Source organism: Littorina saxatilis, linkage group LG2 (assembly GCF_037325665.1).
Source record: "Littorina saxatilis isolate snail1 linkage group LG2, US_GU_Lsax_2.0, whole genome shotgun sequence".
NCBI lineage: Eukaryota > Metazoa > Mollusca > Gastropoda > Littorinimorpha > Littorinidae > Littorina > Littorina saxatilis.
In genome coordinates, this window is record NC_090246.1 from 22,156,215 (window position 1) to 22,173,618 (window position 17,404).

Genomic DNA, 17,404 nt, shown 5'->3' on the forward strand with positions numbered 1-17,404 from the left:
TCAGCTGGGTACTTTATGTTCGACATTGCGCTTTCCTTATTTTTGAAAACATAAGACAAAGTTCACAAACTTCACATAAATTCACAAACATCGAAGTTACTGCTTGACTACACTTTCTACTCAGCATTGCATACAAAGACCGGAGTTTGAACACTGTGTTGAACATGAACCTAAGGTCGGTTTACCTGTTTGATCGGCTTACATGTGACTCTTGGCTCAGAACTGAGAATCTTTAATTATTTCCGGCACATGGGGACTGGTAATAAGAACAGTTTCATTTAAGTAATTAATTCTGTCACTTTGACCACCCCCCCTCCCCCCTGCCCCCTCCCCTCATTCTCTCTCTCTCTCTCTCTCTCTCTCTCTCTCTCTCTCTCTCTCTCTCTCTCTCTCTCTCTCTCTCTCTCTCTCTCTCCCTCGGACAAGTTTTATTCTAATGTTAACCTAAGTCTGACATTTTCTTCCTTCGATTTCCATTTGCTCCTTCATCGTTCGTGTTGGTTTTGTAATTTGGTGGAATTGGACATGCGTGCATTTCAAACTTCGGTGGATTGATTTTTATGTTAGATTGCTCTAAATTCTGATAAGGAAAGGGGTTTGTTTTGTTCGCTGAGATTGTCAACGTCGGACATGCGTGCATTTCAAACATCGGTGGATTGATTTTTATGTTAGATTGCTCTAAATTCTGTTTCCATCATGTGCTCGATTAAATTTGATAAGAAAAGGGGTTTGTTTTGTTCGCTGAGATTGTCAACGTCGACCTGTTTATAATGGCATTGGATGACAATCAATAGTTTGAGCTCCTGTGCCAGCAGTGATGAAACACGCCTGCAAGATTTGCGTCAAGGGAGGTAATACCATGATTGTTTTTGCTGCGACCCATCTCGTCATCGCCGCTTTTCCGGAAATGACCTGCGCTTAATTGTTGGAATTCCAACAATGACCGCCATTGTAGGAATTCCATCTTTGCGCTACGCGATTCTAGAAATGTAGCGCGCGCATAGTGAGAATTTTGCTCTTTCTTAGAATGCGATGTAAAATGATACAAGTCATATTGGCCTATAATGATCTTTGTGTGTTAAAATGATCAATGCTTAGTCTTGAAAAAGCAGATGCATTGTATAACGCGGCACCAAACCAACCGAATTAAAAAAAAACCTTTTGATAACTTCGGCGGGCTGGAACAACACAGATCAACGACACACTGATCCCACTGGACCAACACGCACCAATTTGACGTACTTTGTAACGTTTCAGATCTTACATTTCACAACAAAAATACAACAAGAGCGTTCCGATAGAACTTCTCACTGGTAACTATCGATTGTAATGATTTTTACTCAGTCTTAATTGATTATATATTAGGTCCGTATATATTACACTCACGCAGTCTCTCTGGACTGCAGAGACAACATTACTTCCCTTTACTGAGTAGGCTCCTGTCATTGCATGGTAATCTAGGCTTTTGAAACGTGATGTGCAAGTCTGTGCGCTATATTGATGTGATTGGTTGTTGCAAAATGTTAATTCAAATTAAAGATGATTTCAGCCTGTTGTAACAAACTAACACTCTTCTCAGAAAAAAAAATCATGGTGTTCAAAATAGATCGAGACAACAGCATCTAGCTAGCTGCATGCGCTGTGTCAGAGAATTGTGACACAGTCGACCTCCTCCCCCCGCCCACAACCCCCCCCCCCCCCCCACTACCCCCCCCCCCCCCAATTCAAGACTTCCCCTGTATAAGACCTTGCATTTTCATATACCTTATTCATGACATATGAAAAGGTATACTTTTTTGGTGCCAGTCGAAGGGTTGCCGTTTTTAGAAATGCAGCACTTTGTTGGAAATCAAGTGAGGTTTCGGGAAATCCCGATTATTCCAACTCTGCCACGGATTCTTACTTTGCGTCCAACATTTTTAAAGGCGCTTCTCTCCCTTCTCGTCCTTTCTCTGCGGATGCTCCTGATCTCTCATCTTTTAACCCCCTTTACGTGATCTGTATGCAGCAGAGTAATTATCCGGATTCCGCTGTCCTTGCCAACATGCCCTCTTCCTGATTAGGGCTGGTGATGCATGCTCAATAACTCAATTTTCTGAATGCCGGCCTCACGAGGAGGCACCACCGTGACTGTGTCAGTGCAGCCCGGGTCTTTACTGGTGATTCGGTTTGCGAGTTGTTGCATTACTGCAAAACTAATTTCCGTTGACATCAGTGGAGATATTGTCTGTCCGGTTAGTGTACAGGCTCAGAAATCACTGCGCAATGTACTTATTATTCGAATGGAATCGGAAGCCCACAACCTAGGGGCCACAAGCGAATGGCGTCAGCCGATGCCGACAATTTGTTCACCCTAGTCAGCAATGTATTCGCCGGCGAAAAAAATCTTTTCAGCGATGCTGAGCTGTTGGAAGCGAAACCAGCACCGCGAAGGTTACAGCAAATACTCGATCCACATTGATTCAGTGGATATAGCGATGTTGACACTCGATATAAAATTTGAAGTTTCTGCACAGTGAAAAATAAAAAAATAAAAAGCAAAAATAAAAGATTGGACAGAGGGGCAGCGCATACATTGCAAACTGCGAATTAGTTTTAAACTGACTGAGTGAGTGACTGACTAAGTGAATTTCAGGCAAGTCCTCACGGGAGGTTTTCGGCTATTTTTAGTACGGGCAAAAGGTAATATACTCTTCAAAAAAATGTAAGGACCTGTTCACAATCTTTAAAATATTCGCCAAAAATCAAGGGTTTGACAATTTGTTTGAAAAGTGACTTTTTCAAATTAACAAAAGAGCAGTGAGTCTTGCTCTAGGAACATTTTTTGGCAGGCAGTTTGTTTGTTTGTTTGCTTAACGCCCAGCCGACCACATTATTCTGACACCGGACCAGGGTCGAACTCGCAACCTCTCGCTTCCGAGCGCAAGTGCTTTACCACTCGGCCACCCAGCCCATGTAAGTTATTCAGTGCTGCTGAACAGCACAAAAACGTTTTGCTTGTTCTTGTGAACTGTTGCATTGAATCACACACACGCACACACACAAACACAGGTCACCAAAAATGGACGATTTGCACAAGATCGTTAATGTGTGTTTGGGTGAGAAAAGGCACGTTTGTCAGTTAAATCCAAACGAATGTCAAAGTATAAAACAACCCGGCTGTAAAAGATCTTTGATCGAAAGGAGTGAAAAGTTCATGAACTCGCAAAAAGTTCATTCAGCCTGTAATTCAGGTAGGCTACACATGACGAACTACTAGCCACTTAAAAATCAACACCCCTGCACCAAGCAAAATGTGTGTGTGTGTGTGTGTGTGTGTGTGTGTGTGTGTGTGTGTGTGTGTGAGAGAGAAAGAGAGAGAGAGAGAGATAGAGAGAGAGAGAGAGAGAGAGAGACTGAGAGAGAGACAGAGAGAGAGAGAGAGAGAGAGAGAGAGAGAGAGAGAGAGAGAGAGAGAGAGAGAGAGAGAGAGAGAGAGAGAGAGAGAGAGAGCAGTACGGAACAAAAAGAAAGATGAGCCCAGTGACATTTTCAAAGATGGTCGATTGTCCTTTCCGGTAGGCTATTTAGCGTGCTGTGACGCAGGTTCACAGCCTCAACCAGAGACTACATAACAGAGTTACAGTCACTATCTCCTTTTAGCTCTTTGTCTATGAATATTGGTAATCACAAAACGCTGAGAATGTTAAGTGAAAAACTGGAACAGAACATTATTTCATAATGACATTCTCAACATTCCGTTGGCATCTACATTTGTCTCAAAGGACGAGGAGCAAACACTTATTTTGAGATATATGCAATTCTGCTGTCTTAGGACTCTAGTAATAGCTCCTTCGTCGACGTCGAAGGTTTGTTTAATATTTGAATCTAATGACCCTTGGGTGTTTAAAGGGAGGAGGCACTTTGTCTGATCTAGGTTCACAGAAAGACAAAACAAAGACGAATAAGCAAACAGACCGACAAAACTAGAAACAAAGAGACAAAACTGGGCGAAAAACCTGTCTACAAAGATTAAAACCGGACATTAAAAAAAATCAAAACGGTATTTGTCACAAATATCTAATATTTACTTTTTGGCAGATATTACTGGACTTTTATTTTACATGACGATCGGCTGGTCTGGTTGGTTGAGTGGGTGGTTGTTATATTTCTCTTTGTATGGCCTTGTCTTGTTTGATTGGTTGGTTGGCGGTATGGTAAAATACTACACATTTACGGCGTGTGACCAAGACAAAACTTTCTTTTCAAATAGGGATACACGCAACTTACGATTATCAATCTATACCTTTTATACACATACTCATTTAAACACTATAAAGAGCTGTATTTCAATTGTCTGACCTTAATTAAACGAAACAAAAAACTATAACCAAAGCAACAAAACAAAAAAACTAAACAAAAGTTCGTTGCACATTTTCCCGGACAAAACTGAACTGGACACCCTACCTCACACGTTATACCTTCATTTGATAGAAGGGAAACATGTCCTCGTCATATACTGATTTACCAATACCCGCTCACACACACACACACACACTGGGTACACACAAACACACACACACGCACGCACGCACGCACGCACGCACGCACGCAAGCACGCACGCATGCATACAAACACAAACACTGACACACACACACGCGCGCGCGCGCGCACACACATTCACCCTTCAAACAAATTTTAGGCAAACTCAATAGCGTGATAGTGTTCCTTTTATCAATTTAAACATCCTTGACATTTTTCTTTGCGAACGTTTGAAGGAATATCGGCGAATAATGAAGAGTCTTGGAGAACAGCAAATTGCTAGATCACGGAACTCTGTTTTGTGCTGAGTTTGCCGAGTGCTTGCAAGTAGGGTCTATTTCATAGATCGATCGAAAACGTCATCCTCCCAATGCAGAGTAGTTCTGATGCACACATCACCCGACTTCTGGGATTTTTGTGTGTGAAGTAGGCTGGATAGGATATTACATTGTTACCCGAGGGCTATAATACCGCTCCTCAGATTTGTACTTTGTGTTTCCTTTACCTGACAATGTGCGGGTTTTTTTTCTTTTCTTTTTGTCCATTTTTTTTCTTTTTTTTTTCTCTCGCAGAGTTTCTTGAAAGTAAGGTCTCTGCCTTCCTTTAAAATATTTTTTTCTTGCGCCCTCTCCCTCCGGCCATTGAAAAAAAAGTGGTTTCTCATATAGCAAAATATTCATTCTCACATTCGAATTATTTTCCTGATAGATATTACACTGGTCGTTGCATTTTCCCGGGTGTGAAGCGCGTGAATATGGTGTGCAAAATATTCGCCCTCCACCCCCACCCCCCTCACACACCCCTTAGTCGCGCCTTCCGCCATCCACATATTTTTTGTCACATAATCATTCTTGTTGGTAACAGCCATGTCCAATGATTGCAAACACCTATAACAGAATTTTCAAAATCCGGAAACCACACCCCTTAATTCCTCTCCTTCCTTTGTTTTAATCGTGTTTGCCTTGTCATCCGCATCACCGTGACCTGTCACTTTACGCAGACATTAAAACAGTCGCCCGTTCCATATTCAGCCCGCTCTCTTCCCTAACTTGCAAGAGATGGGAGCAACAATCGAAAGAGATAAAACAGTTATTTTTAATCCTGCACAGTTAGTGGGTCGATCAGGGAAGATAGAAACGAGAAAAGGGCGGGCGGGGAACTGACGTCATCGCTACGTCCTCTGACGTCATAAGGGGACTAGTTTGAACAGTGGGATATGGACGGTGTGAGACTAGCTGGCTGGCGATCGCAGCGTGGAATGCCAATGCAACACGTATCGTCTGTGGGGCAGAGCGTCGGGGCTTCACTCTTGACACTTGTAGTATCTCTGGATCCTTGCGTGGAGGCACGCACAGTCTACGGTGTACAAATCCCGCCAGAGCAGCCTGGCACAGCTAATCTAATTTACAGAGTCAAATGGCAACAATCAATTAGCATTCACACGCACATAATAGTAACGACGATGGTGCAAAGATGCATAAATTGGTGTCTCCCAACCGGCGGGAAAAGTTGCGAGTTAGTACTTGCAGCGTCTAAAATTTGTTGGTGTGAAATCATGATTCTTCTTCTTCTTCTTCTTCTTCGTTCATGGGCTTAGACTCCCACGTTTACTCATGTTTTTAGCACGAGTGGATTTTTACGTGTATGACCGTTTTTACCACGCAATTCAGGCTGCATACGCCGATTTTGGGGGAGGCATGCTGGGTATTTTTGTGTTTCTATAACCCACCGAACTCTGACATGGATTACATGATCTTTTCCGTGCGCACTTGGTCTTGTGCTTGCGTGTACACACGAAGGGGGTTAAGTCACTAGCAGGTCTGCACATAAGTTGACCTGGGAGATCTGAAAAATCTCCACTCTTAATCCACCAGGCGGCAGCGATCGGGATTCGAACTCACGACCTCCCGATTAGGAGGCAGACGTCTTACCACCACGCCACTGCGCCCGTCAAATCATGATTCAGAACACGCCTCGTCATCAGTCAGTCATAAATTCATAATCCGACTAACCAAAAACATACTCAAGGGCGGATCAATTCACTTTGGAGGGGGGGGGGGTTACAAAATGACTGCGAAGATACAAGTTGACGGCGCCTTCGCCGCCTAAGCCTCTAGGGGGGTCCGGGGGCATGCCCCCCCGAAAATTTTTTTTATCCAAAGAAGCAAAATAGAGCTATCTGGTGCATCCTGAGCCAATACATTACCTCTTTTTTGGGGGGGTGGGGGGGGGTTACGTAACCCGTGTAACCCCCCCCCTAGATCCGCCCTTGATACTGACGGAATTGCCTGCTAACCATTCAACCAACCATCTATCCAAGTAACCATCCGACTCACCTGACACTGACCTGACAGCAAAACAGTTATTCACACCAGCAATCCAAATGATCACTCGCAGGAAACAATCTGCGATTTAAAAAGAATATTACCTACTTTTAAACATATATGCATTTGACTTTTCATGTGACTGCATGAAGCATACTCGAACAGAATAAATTCAATGCTGAGAGTTCACCGCACTCTCGGTGTTCAGTGCACTGCTCAGGGCCGGACTCCCGTGGGGGGTATGGGGGTTGCGCAACCCCCCCCCCCCCCTAGCCTAAACATGTACCTCACTTATTTAAAACATTTTTTATTATTGTTTATTTTATGCCGTTTCATGCAAGGAGCGACCATTTCTCAGAATAAAAATTATGACCTACCCATCAGCTTCAGGAAGCCCCCTGACACCCACAAGGGGCTCTGCCCCTTGCCCCGCCAGGGGGAACATCCCCCTGGACCACCACTGGCAACCCCCCCTTCTCTTAGCCTAGTCCGGCCCTGCTGTTGGTTACAGTGCATAGATAGGGCCACATGCGAAGCTGCTCAGCCTGAGTAGCACCGGATATAGTGCAGACACGACAAAACGTAATTATATAAACCTGTCGAGTCCGCACATCTGCGAAAGTTGGCCTTTTAATTTTACTTTTAACAAGTGCAAGCATTTTCAGTCACGGAATAAAATCGATGTTTTCCTCTTGTAGTAAAGAAATAACGTCGCTGAAACGTACTGCGACTGATAAAGTTGTTCGCTGTTACAACGGTCTCGTTCATTCACTACTCCTTTTCCTTGATTTAGCTAATTCACTGTTGTGCGTTGTCACACACGGTTAACATACATGAAGAAATAACCTTTCTTTGTCTTCGTGTTATTCTATTCTTCTTTCTGCAGCAGTGCACTACTTATAAGGGATTCGCTTTTAAAGATGCCTTCCTTCCCGGCCGCGTCACGTGTAAACCATCTCGTAAATCCCCGTAGATCAGCCGGTCCATCCATGATTTTAAGTGGGATAAAAGCATCCTTGTATTGACTTGAATCATTGTGTCATGGAGGAAGGGCGGAGCTATTCCCTTATCTGGGCAAGAATGTGACGCGTGTAATTTTTGAGTCACTTGAGAAAAAGTGACTCTATGTAATCGGTCAGTGTTAGTCTGTCCGGCCGGCCGTCCGGCCGGCCGTCCGTAGACACCACCTTAACGTTGGACTTTTCTCGGAAACTATCAAAGCGATCCGGCTCATATTTTGTTTAGTCGTGACCTCCAATGACCTCTACACTTTAACGATGGTTTCGTTGACCTTTGACCTTTTTCAAGGTCACAGGTCAGCGTCAAAGGAAAAATTAGACATTTTATATCTTTGACAAAGTTCATCGGATGTGATTGAAACTTTGTAGGATTATTCTTTACATCAAAGTATTTACATCTGTAGCCTTTTACGAACGTTATCAGAAAAACAAGGGAGATAACTAGCCTTTTCTGTTCGGCAACACACAACTTAACGTTGGGCTTTTCTCGGAAACTATAAAAGTGACCGGGCTCAAATTTTATGTGAACGTGACTCCCAGTGACCTCTACACTTTGACGTCTGCTTTGGTGACCTTTGACCTTTTTCAAGGTCACAGGTATGTCTTGAAGGAAAAAAATTGAAATATCATATCTCTGAAACTATTCATCGGATTTGATTCAAACTTTATAGGATTATTCTTTACATCAAATTATTTACATCTGTATTGTGTTGTGAATAGCAATTTCTTCCTGTCCATCTGATGCCTCATATAATATTCAGAACTGCGAAAGTGACTCGATCGAGCGTTTGCTCTTCTTGTCTTGTTGTTGTTCTTATACATGATGTTTACGCGCAAAAGAAGTTCACTGTCGTTAATTTTGCACTGACCATAGCACAGGTAACATCATGTTAACGTGTAAAATGTTCCCTTCGCTTTGGCCGCTTCACCCCCCCCCCCCCCCCTTGACACTGTTTCGACACTCTCATAGGCAGCACAAATTGTTACTTTTTGACTTATTTCTTGGTTTGCAAAGCAAACAGATTCGTTGTGAAAAACATACAACAGAGTTGTGCATCCTCTGGAATTGCCGGTTCACTTCCCCATTTTCAAGAATACACCGGAACTGACAGGATCACAGTTTAAGTGGCATTTGTGGCTGATAACACTGGTGACACTGCAAGACTGGATTTGGGCCTAGAGGTTTCGGAAGTCCCAGCCTTGTTCTCAGTGTAACAGACTCTTATTAAAATTCAGTCATACACTTATTTGCCAGAAGAACTTCACTGAGGGTATAATTCTATAGGGCAAAACACTCACAAAATAGGGCACTGAGAAATGTAAATAAATCGTGCGCCTGTTGTTTCCTTTGGCGGCTTATTAGTCAAGACGCACAAAGACCATTTTACAAATACACAACAAGGCACTTAGTTCACAACCAAAATAAACTCGCCAAGTACAACCGTTCGGCCCAAAATAAAAATCCTACCCTCGCGGCAAGTGCTCGACGGACTGTCATTGTGCCTTATCTCAAAGAAAACAAACTGTGGTAAAACTGACTGCCGGCTAACCGAGAAACCCCATGAGGTTTTTTTTTTTTTAACACGAAGGGGTTAAAAAGCAGTATTTACAGCTGAAACAGCAAAGTTGGAAGCTCTGATCAGCAGCGCTGACCGCTGTAAAGTTCACCAAAGGGAAAGGAAAAAAGTTGTACTTTTGTAGACAAGCACCTGTCATTTTTTCCTCGTGAAGGCGAAGCGGCACCGCGGTCGGCAATGTTTATATCACATGACCAAGTATAAGCCAATGGTAAGTCTCGTTACAACTAGCAGCAAGTAGCGGGAGGGAAAGTAGATTTTCACAATGCCGAGGTTACAGGGGAGAAGGGGAAAAGAGTTCAAAGGAAAGTGAGAACATGTCTTTTGTGTGACCTTCTTGTCGGCGGAGTAGTCAAAACAAACTTCCACACAAATCTAAACGTGCGAGACACAGTGTGTGATGACGGTCGGCTGTTGTTTAGTGTGGAATTTACGTGGAACTCGACCGTGAAAATTGACGTCTGCTACGTCAGCTGTGCATGCGGAAGCAAACTAGACTACCTTCATGTGAACCATGCTTGCGGTTATCTGACGGAAGGGTGTGAACGAGTGAGGCCTTCGATAGACTTCCGTTCAAATGACCGCGAAACGTGCGTGTAGCTCGAAGAAATAAAGATCCGTCGTTGTACCGAGTCTGCGCGTGGCTTCGATAGGTGAGGGGGCCGAATGTAAACACAGAGCGACCAACGTTCGCCTTGCTTTCTTCACGGCGCGTCCCACGCGACTGGTGTGCGAGCCTGCACTTTGCTGTCGTCTGCTAGCCTACAGTTATCACCACGTGCACCGGTGGTTGGCAAGCGGGCCCCTATCCTACCCGATTGATCTTCTTCATTCCGTCAGTCGCTAACCTGTCTGCCTGAGCTTCACACATGTTCATGGTGCCGCGGTGCCAGTTGCTTGAAGGAGAGCAGTTAGCCGATCGACGGTCGAACTATCGGTGTCATATCGTTGCTTGGAAGGACTCGCGTCACTGCATAGTAGACTATCATACACCATCTCGATTACTCCCATTAGTCTCCCACTCTCCATCCCGCCCCCTTGCTCGCGAGCTGAGTGTTGCACGTGTGTTGCAATCAATAGAGCAACAGCAGGGGACGAGGTTCCCACTCCTCACACCCGACACACAGCGAGCAGCACGGCGGGTCAACCGGCCAGGCTGCCACTCCCCACACAGTCACGCTGGATTCGAACCGTGACAGCCCCAGTGCTTCCAGTCGACTGCTAGCACGGGCCAGTGGAGGCAGCACAGGAGCCCCGGTTTCTAGTACCCCGGTATGGGCCAGTTCCGCTCCAGTGAAGCGTAGTAGTGCCCGAAGCAGTCTGATGAAGATGTCCACCTCTGTGGGTTCCGGTCTGAGCCCAACAGAGACCAGCAGTGAGATGGACGGTGAGTTACGAGAAGAGTATGATCGCATGGAGAAATGGCTTGATGAGCACCCGGAGTTTGTCCATGACTACTTTGCACGAAAAGCACGACGGAGCATGGTGGATGGGTGGCTGATTGCACATGCTCTGTCTCACTCTGGACTCTCTACTGGAGGCCCCGGTGATGCCCTGTCCACCTCGAGTACCACTAGCTCTAACTCCAAACCCAGCTCTGGCGCCAACACACCTGTCCGAAAAATCTCTGCCCAGGAGTTTGAAAAAGGAGGGCTTTTACGCCCCATTGTGTCCACAGTGGATGGCACACCAACATTCCTTGACCCTTCTCCATCATCCACCCCGACGCGACCCAGCAAACCTAGCAGACGCTCCAAGAGCGAGCTGAAAGCTCTCGATGAGAAGGAGCTCATGTACGAGCTTGTGATTGATATCTGCAACGACCTGGATGTGACCAGCTTGTGCTACAAGATTTTGCAGAACCTCTCAATCCTCCTCAACGCTGATCGTTGCTCGCTGTTTCTTGTACAGGGCAAAGGGACCAAGGAGAAATCTCTTGTGTCAAAACTGTTTGATGTGAGCTGTGACTCAACCTACCAGGAGATATGTGAACGGGAAGAGGAGATTCGTGTCCCATGGGGAACAGGAATTATTGGTTACGTTGCTGACAAGGGGGAGTCGGTTAATATTCCGGATGCATACCAGGTAAGCAGAATATATCATACAAATATGAATTAATATTATGTAACCAGTCAGCACCTTTTCTTCCACTGAGTCACAGTGTTGTAAAAATACCCCAAAATAAATTCTGAAAGTAAATTTTAAATGCACATTACACTATTAATATTAGTTTATTACTAGCATTAGTCGGTTAATCAAAGACTATTAAGTATTTTACCCCAAAATAAATTCTCAAAGTAAATTTTCAGTGCACAGTATACTACATGTATTAATACTATTACTATTAGTCTATTACTAGTATTTGTCTGTTTAGAATAGACTATTTTGCTTTAAAAATACAGCAGCAAAGTTGAAAATATGTGTGAGGGGTGCTATGGCAGAAATTTGTTCATAAAAGACAACACATACATCCATAGACACCTTAGATCCATACATACATTATATGCAATAAAAAGTACTGTTGTGTTCATGTATGTTTACATACATGTACATGAATTGTCACTGATAGATATATATATACGAAAGACTCTTCCTGGCCTTATCTACATCACTACATGTATGTATTGCCTGGAGGCAAAGTGAGAGGCAATCATACACCTCATCTATGTTATCAACTGTTATTATCATGTTTGACGAGTGTATGTGCATACATCATCATTTATGCTGCTAGAGAAAGAAAAAATATAATATAATATATAATACCAATTTTCACCTTTCATCAGTATAGCATCTGCCTGCCTTCAAAGGCCTGACCCTTCTTTGAAGATTTAGTGAGTGTGCTCAACAGCTTGGCCTGTGTATGAATACATACAGCAAACTAAAATTAGTAATGGTGTGTCAGGGATGCACAAGTAATGTGAGTTGTGACAAGTAAAGCAACAAAATGTTATAAAAAGTGCATTTTTTTCTACTTTTCAATAAAATTACGAAATTTGGTGAAAGCAAAGCTCATCATTATTTCTTTCCCAATTCTCCTGGCGAAAAACAATTAAGCGCTAATGGATTGTATCATACTCTATTTTCAGTTCTCTCGGTTGCTTCCTGGGTTTGGCATGAACATTTATCGTAACGCCAAACACATTTTGCAGTATTTTCTGTCAGCACAATCATCATCATCATCATCATCATCATCATCATCATCATCATCATCATCATCATCATCATCATCATCATCATCATCATCATCATCATCATCAACATACCCAACTTTATTGGTATCATACGTGTAGTTTCCATTTTAGATATATATTAAATGTGCACAAGCTGGATCAAGTACACAAAAGAATTGAAATGATGTTATATATATTATATATGGCATCATGTCAAAGAAGACATCTAAGGCAACTTTCTTATCCTGACCTTCTTTCGAGCTCTGACAAAGCTGATATTTGAAACCAATGGATTGTCAAAGATGATGCATAAATTGTGTTTTGAAAGAAAACCATGATTTATTTGGCTGGCTGATGGAGTGACATTTGATCATAATGTAAAAGTATGTGGGCTTATTTGATTTTTCAAGGCATGGGGGGATTTAATAACCTCTTGCTTCTGTGGTAAGTTTTTGTAAATATTTTCTACAAACAATGAAATCATATTGATCTTTTCCTCTGTAGTGTAATGCATTATAATTCATTTAATCTTCACGAGCTTGATTTAAAATGTAGGCAGTCTCTGCATTGTAGGTATGGAGAGTACTTTTACATTGAAGGTGGTGGTTTCATTGCAGTAACTGTTTTGATTCAGATATATTCTGTCATTGGCAAACAAGCAAACACCCAAACAAAGCAAAACATAGGGCGGTGGGGGCTGTGAATGCTAGGTACATTGTGCAATGAATTGGCAGTCCAGATATATCACGAACAGTTACTTTGCTGTAGGCAACGCTATGAATTAAAACTGGCTGTGGAAGACCGAACTATTGGTGTAACATCACGGAGTCTATTGCTTTTCAACCTTTTGTGTGATAACTAAGTGCAGTTTTATTTATTATTTTAATCAATTGATATTTCTTCGTTCATCAATCTTTTTATTGATCACGTTGCCAGCGTTCGCGGGGGTGGGGTGGGTTGGTTGGGGGCAGGGGATAGTGGTATAGAGTTGTTCTGAGTGTCGGATGTATGTTAGAGCCAAAACCAAAAGGAGAAAATCACACTCATATTAGTATAGTGCCTTAACACGTCTGACTTTTGCTCACTTTGATTATGAGCGAAAAACATGCCATAACGATTAAAACTATTCTAGCCCTTGTCCCGCCTTCAAAACTCTTTTGGCATTTCTCAGTCTGTCCTTTCTTGGTTTCAGTCCTATCTCACCGATCGCTACCAGTCTGTCTCTGTGAACGGCCTATCTTCTTCTGCTTCTCCTCTACAGTACGGTGTGCCCCAGGGCTCCGTCCTGGGGCCTATTCTGTTCGTCCTTTACACCCAACCCATCCCTTCAATTGCTGCTCACCACTCTCTCTCTCACCACAGCTTCTCCGACGACAACCAACTCTATCTCTCTGGACCTATCTCCGACCTCCCTCGCCTCATTGCCTCCACCCAGTCTTGCATCACCGACCTCAAGGCGTGGATGGACCTGAACAAGCTGAAGCTTAATGAGGAGAAAACCGAAATGATTCTTGTCTCTCCCAAAAAACATCTCAATCATCCTTCTCTTCCCTCGTCTGTCGATCTGAAGGTTCTTCTATTGCTCTTTCTCCTGCTGTCCGCAACCTAGGTGTCACTCTTGACCAGTCCCTGTCCTTCCATCAGCATGTTGCCAATGTCTGTCGCACTTGCTTCTTTGAAATCCGCCGCATCTCCTCCATCCGTCATCTCCTCACTGAGGATGCCACTAAAACTCTGCTCTGTGCCTTTGTCCTATCCCGACTCGATTATTGCAATTCCATTCTTTCTGGCTCTCCCAACTACATCATCGAAAAGCTTCAGCGTGTTCAGAATCATGCCGCTCGCCTCATCTTTCGCTCTTCCAAGCACGACCACATCACCCCTCTTCTTCAAACCCTACACTGGCTGCCTGTTCAACAGAGGATTCAGTTCAAGATCTCCACACTCTGCCTTAGAAACTTTGATCTATCGTCCCCTAGCTATCTTTCTGACCTTCTTGATGTCTACTCCCCCTCTCGCTCCCTAAGATCCTCCGCAGACACCCGCCTTTTTAGGATACCACCAGCACGCACCAAAACATATGGCCAGCGCACCTTCTCTTACCAGGCCCCATCCATCTGGAACCAACTCCCGCACTCACTCAGGCACTCCACATCTATGCAATCATTCAAAACCTCACTCAAAACACACCTCTTCCCTCACTAGTCTGTTAATGACCACCCATCCCCCTCTCCTGCTGGTCCTTAATCTGTCTCCTTCTCTCTCCTTCTTCTTCCCTTTCCAGCTCTATTCTTCTTTTCTCAACTAACTTTATGTATCCAATAATTTATTTATTTATTTATGACTGTTTTTCCGTCTTCAGAATGCATGTGCCTGTAGTTGGTATGAGTGAGTGCGTCGCGTTCTCGCTGTGCGTCTGTCTGCGAGTAGTGTATGAGTCCGAGTGTCTTGGTCCTTGTCGATTTGTGTTTCGTATAATGTTCACTATGTATTGTATATTTTGTAAGCGCCTAGGGCTATATTTAGATTAGGCGCACAAATGTTCATAATAATAATAATAATAATAAAAAGGCACAGTAAGCCTCCCGTAAACCATTACAGATACTGTCAGGCTTTTACACACAGTACAAACACCCTTTCATTTAAACACTCACCGCTTGAGAACATCCTAGGTGCCCTCCGTAAAGAGCGAGCAATTTTCAAAGAATTTATTTTTGCGTGGTTTATCTTACCCCTGAGCCATCGTGAACCCGTGTGATCCAGTTTCCCATTTTGGCTCACGTAAGTGTAGCCTATGCGATGCTAACTTTTGTCTGTCTGTGCGTGCGTGCGTGCGTGCGTGCGTATGTATGTATGTCTATGGTAGAAACTTTAACAATTGACTGAACACCGAAATACTAATTTTACCTGGTTATTATTCAAGCAACAGCTTCGAAGTATTGAAGCAATGATCAACATTTCATCGGCACGTATGTAGTTAAAGTGTGTATCCAAAGAAAACGGGTTTGGGGGGGGGGGGGGGGGTAAAAACAGCTGACTGGTTTGTGTCCTGTGTGGTATGTAGACCAGGTCAGGGGTCAAGGTTAGGTCAGATCGCGTGAAGGATTGTGGTATAGATACAGTTATCACCGAGCTGCAGTTCGCCGATTCGGAGAAGACGACTCATGATTTCACATTGTTCGTTTTCGTAGCTCCAGAAAAATAGATAAAGAAGATACCAAAGGAGATTTCCTACAGGTTAATCTGCACAGCGTGTTTCCAGTGTCTGCGCGAGGAAGCGCTGTCAAAAGCGCAGTGTCGATCTGGCCATTTGGCAGTCGTGTCCCCGTAAGTAGACTACAGACAGACAGATCTAGATCTAGTGTCTTGCACCGTGTCACCTATGCTTACTGTGTGTGTGTTAATGTGTATGTGTGACGGAGTGATTGAGTTTGTGTTACTGTTTGTCGATTTCTTACGTGAGCCTTGAAGGCTTCGCCTCTTGTTCACAATGTAGTCGTCAGTTAGTAATTTGAATACGACTCGACGTGAGCTTATCTGCAATAGCACGTTATTATGTACCTCTGACTATGCACGAAACAAACGGCTGTGGTTCACAAGAACTCTAGCAATGGCTTTTGACTGTTCAGAGGAACTGGCGATGCCTATAAACCGTCGTCTGCTACGTCGAGAACCACGACCTTGCGTGACCCTGCTTCCGGGCTTTTCTTTTTTCAAACTTTCAGAACTTCGAATTGTACTGATCTTGTCTTGATGAAAAAATATTTCTTTTATGATTTAAGAATGTTTGTGTAACAAGCTGTCAATTTATTATTTAGATTTTAAAAGTTAGGTCTAGCGCCAAAACTGACGCACCACGGTCCCATTGTCTCTGAGCAATCGGCGCAAAATTAATTCTTTAAAAATTGCTCGCTCTTTCCGTAGGGCACTTAGGATGTTCCCATTTGGTGAGGGTTCAAATGGAAGGGTGTTTGTACTGTGTGTAAAAGCCTGACAGTATCTGTGATGGTTTACGGGAGGCTTACTGTGCCTTTAAACAGTGTTGTTTTCAGCTACAGAGAACAAAAAGTCAGTTGGCCCTTGATAAAAAATATGTATATCCAAACGCCCTGGCTTTGTCCTCTTGGTAGAATAATTGATGGTCAGAAGACCTCCTAAATGTAAAAACTATCGGACAGTCGACCGGCCAGGGGTCAGACCAATGCGTCAGATCAATAAAGTATGCGTCAATGACCGAAGACCGAGGCCTGGGAACAAACTGCTTAAATAGTCTCAGACGATGTCAACAAGTGAGAGAAACAGAACAGATAGGTGGACCAAATTTACATCAGTCCTTTACGTGAAATTATTAATTATGATACCCACACGGAGATAGACACTAGACAGACAGACGCGCGCGCACACGCACTTAAATGCGGTTGTGAACACAGAGACACGCACGCACGCACGCACTCACGCACTCACGCACACACAACACAGACACACGCACGCACGCACGCACGCACGCACGCACGCACGTACATGCACATGCACACACACACACACACACACACACACACACACACACACACACACACACACACACACACACACAAATACACAGTGTGCTTACTGGGCAAACATTGCGGGACAGACTTTCTTAGATTAAAACTGATAGTTATCGGAATAATTATACAGTTCGTGCGTACATGTATACATCCTTTTTTTACTCGAACATTTGATGCATTGATAGGAAAAAGAGCATGTTTTTCGCGGTGTCTGTCGAGCATTGTCAGCAGTTTGGTCATGTACC

The 17,404-nt window shown here is 43.7% G+C and overlaps 1 protein-coding gene across 1 annotated transcript in view; it reads left to right on the forward strand.

Annotated features, from left to right (window-relative positions):
* Nucleotides 1–9,695: 9,695 nt before the first annotated feature.
* Nucleotides 9,696–17,404, forward strand: part of LOC138958494 (dual 3',5'-cyclic-AMP and -GMP phosphodiesterase 11-like) — a gene marked incomplete at its 3' end in the record, with an annotated part of 148,574 nt that continues 140,865 nt past the window's right edge. Inside the window, 1 exon segment of the mRNA XM_070329668.1 lies at nt 9,696–11,527. Coding sequence (XP_070185769.1) covers nt 10,766–11,527 — 762 coding nt within the window.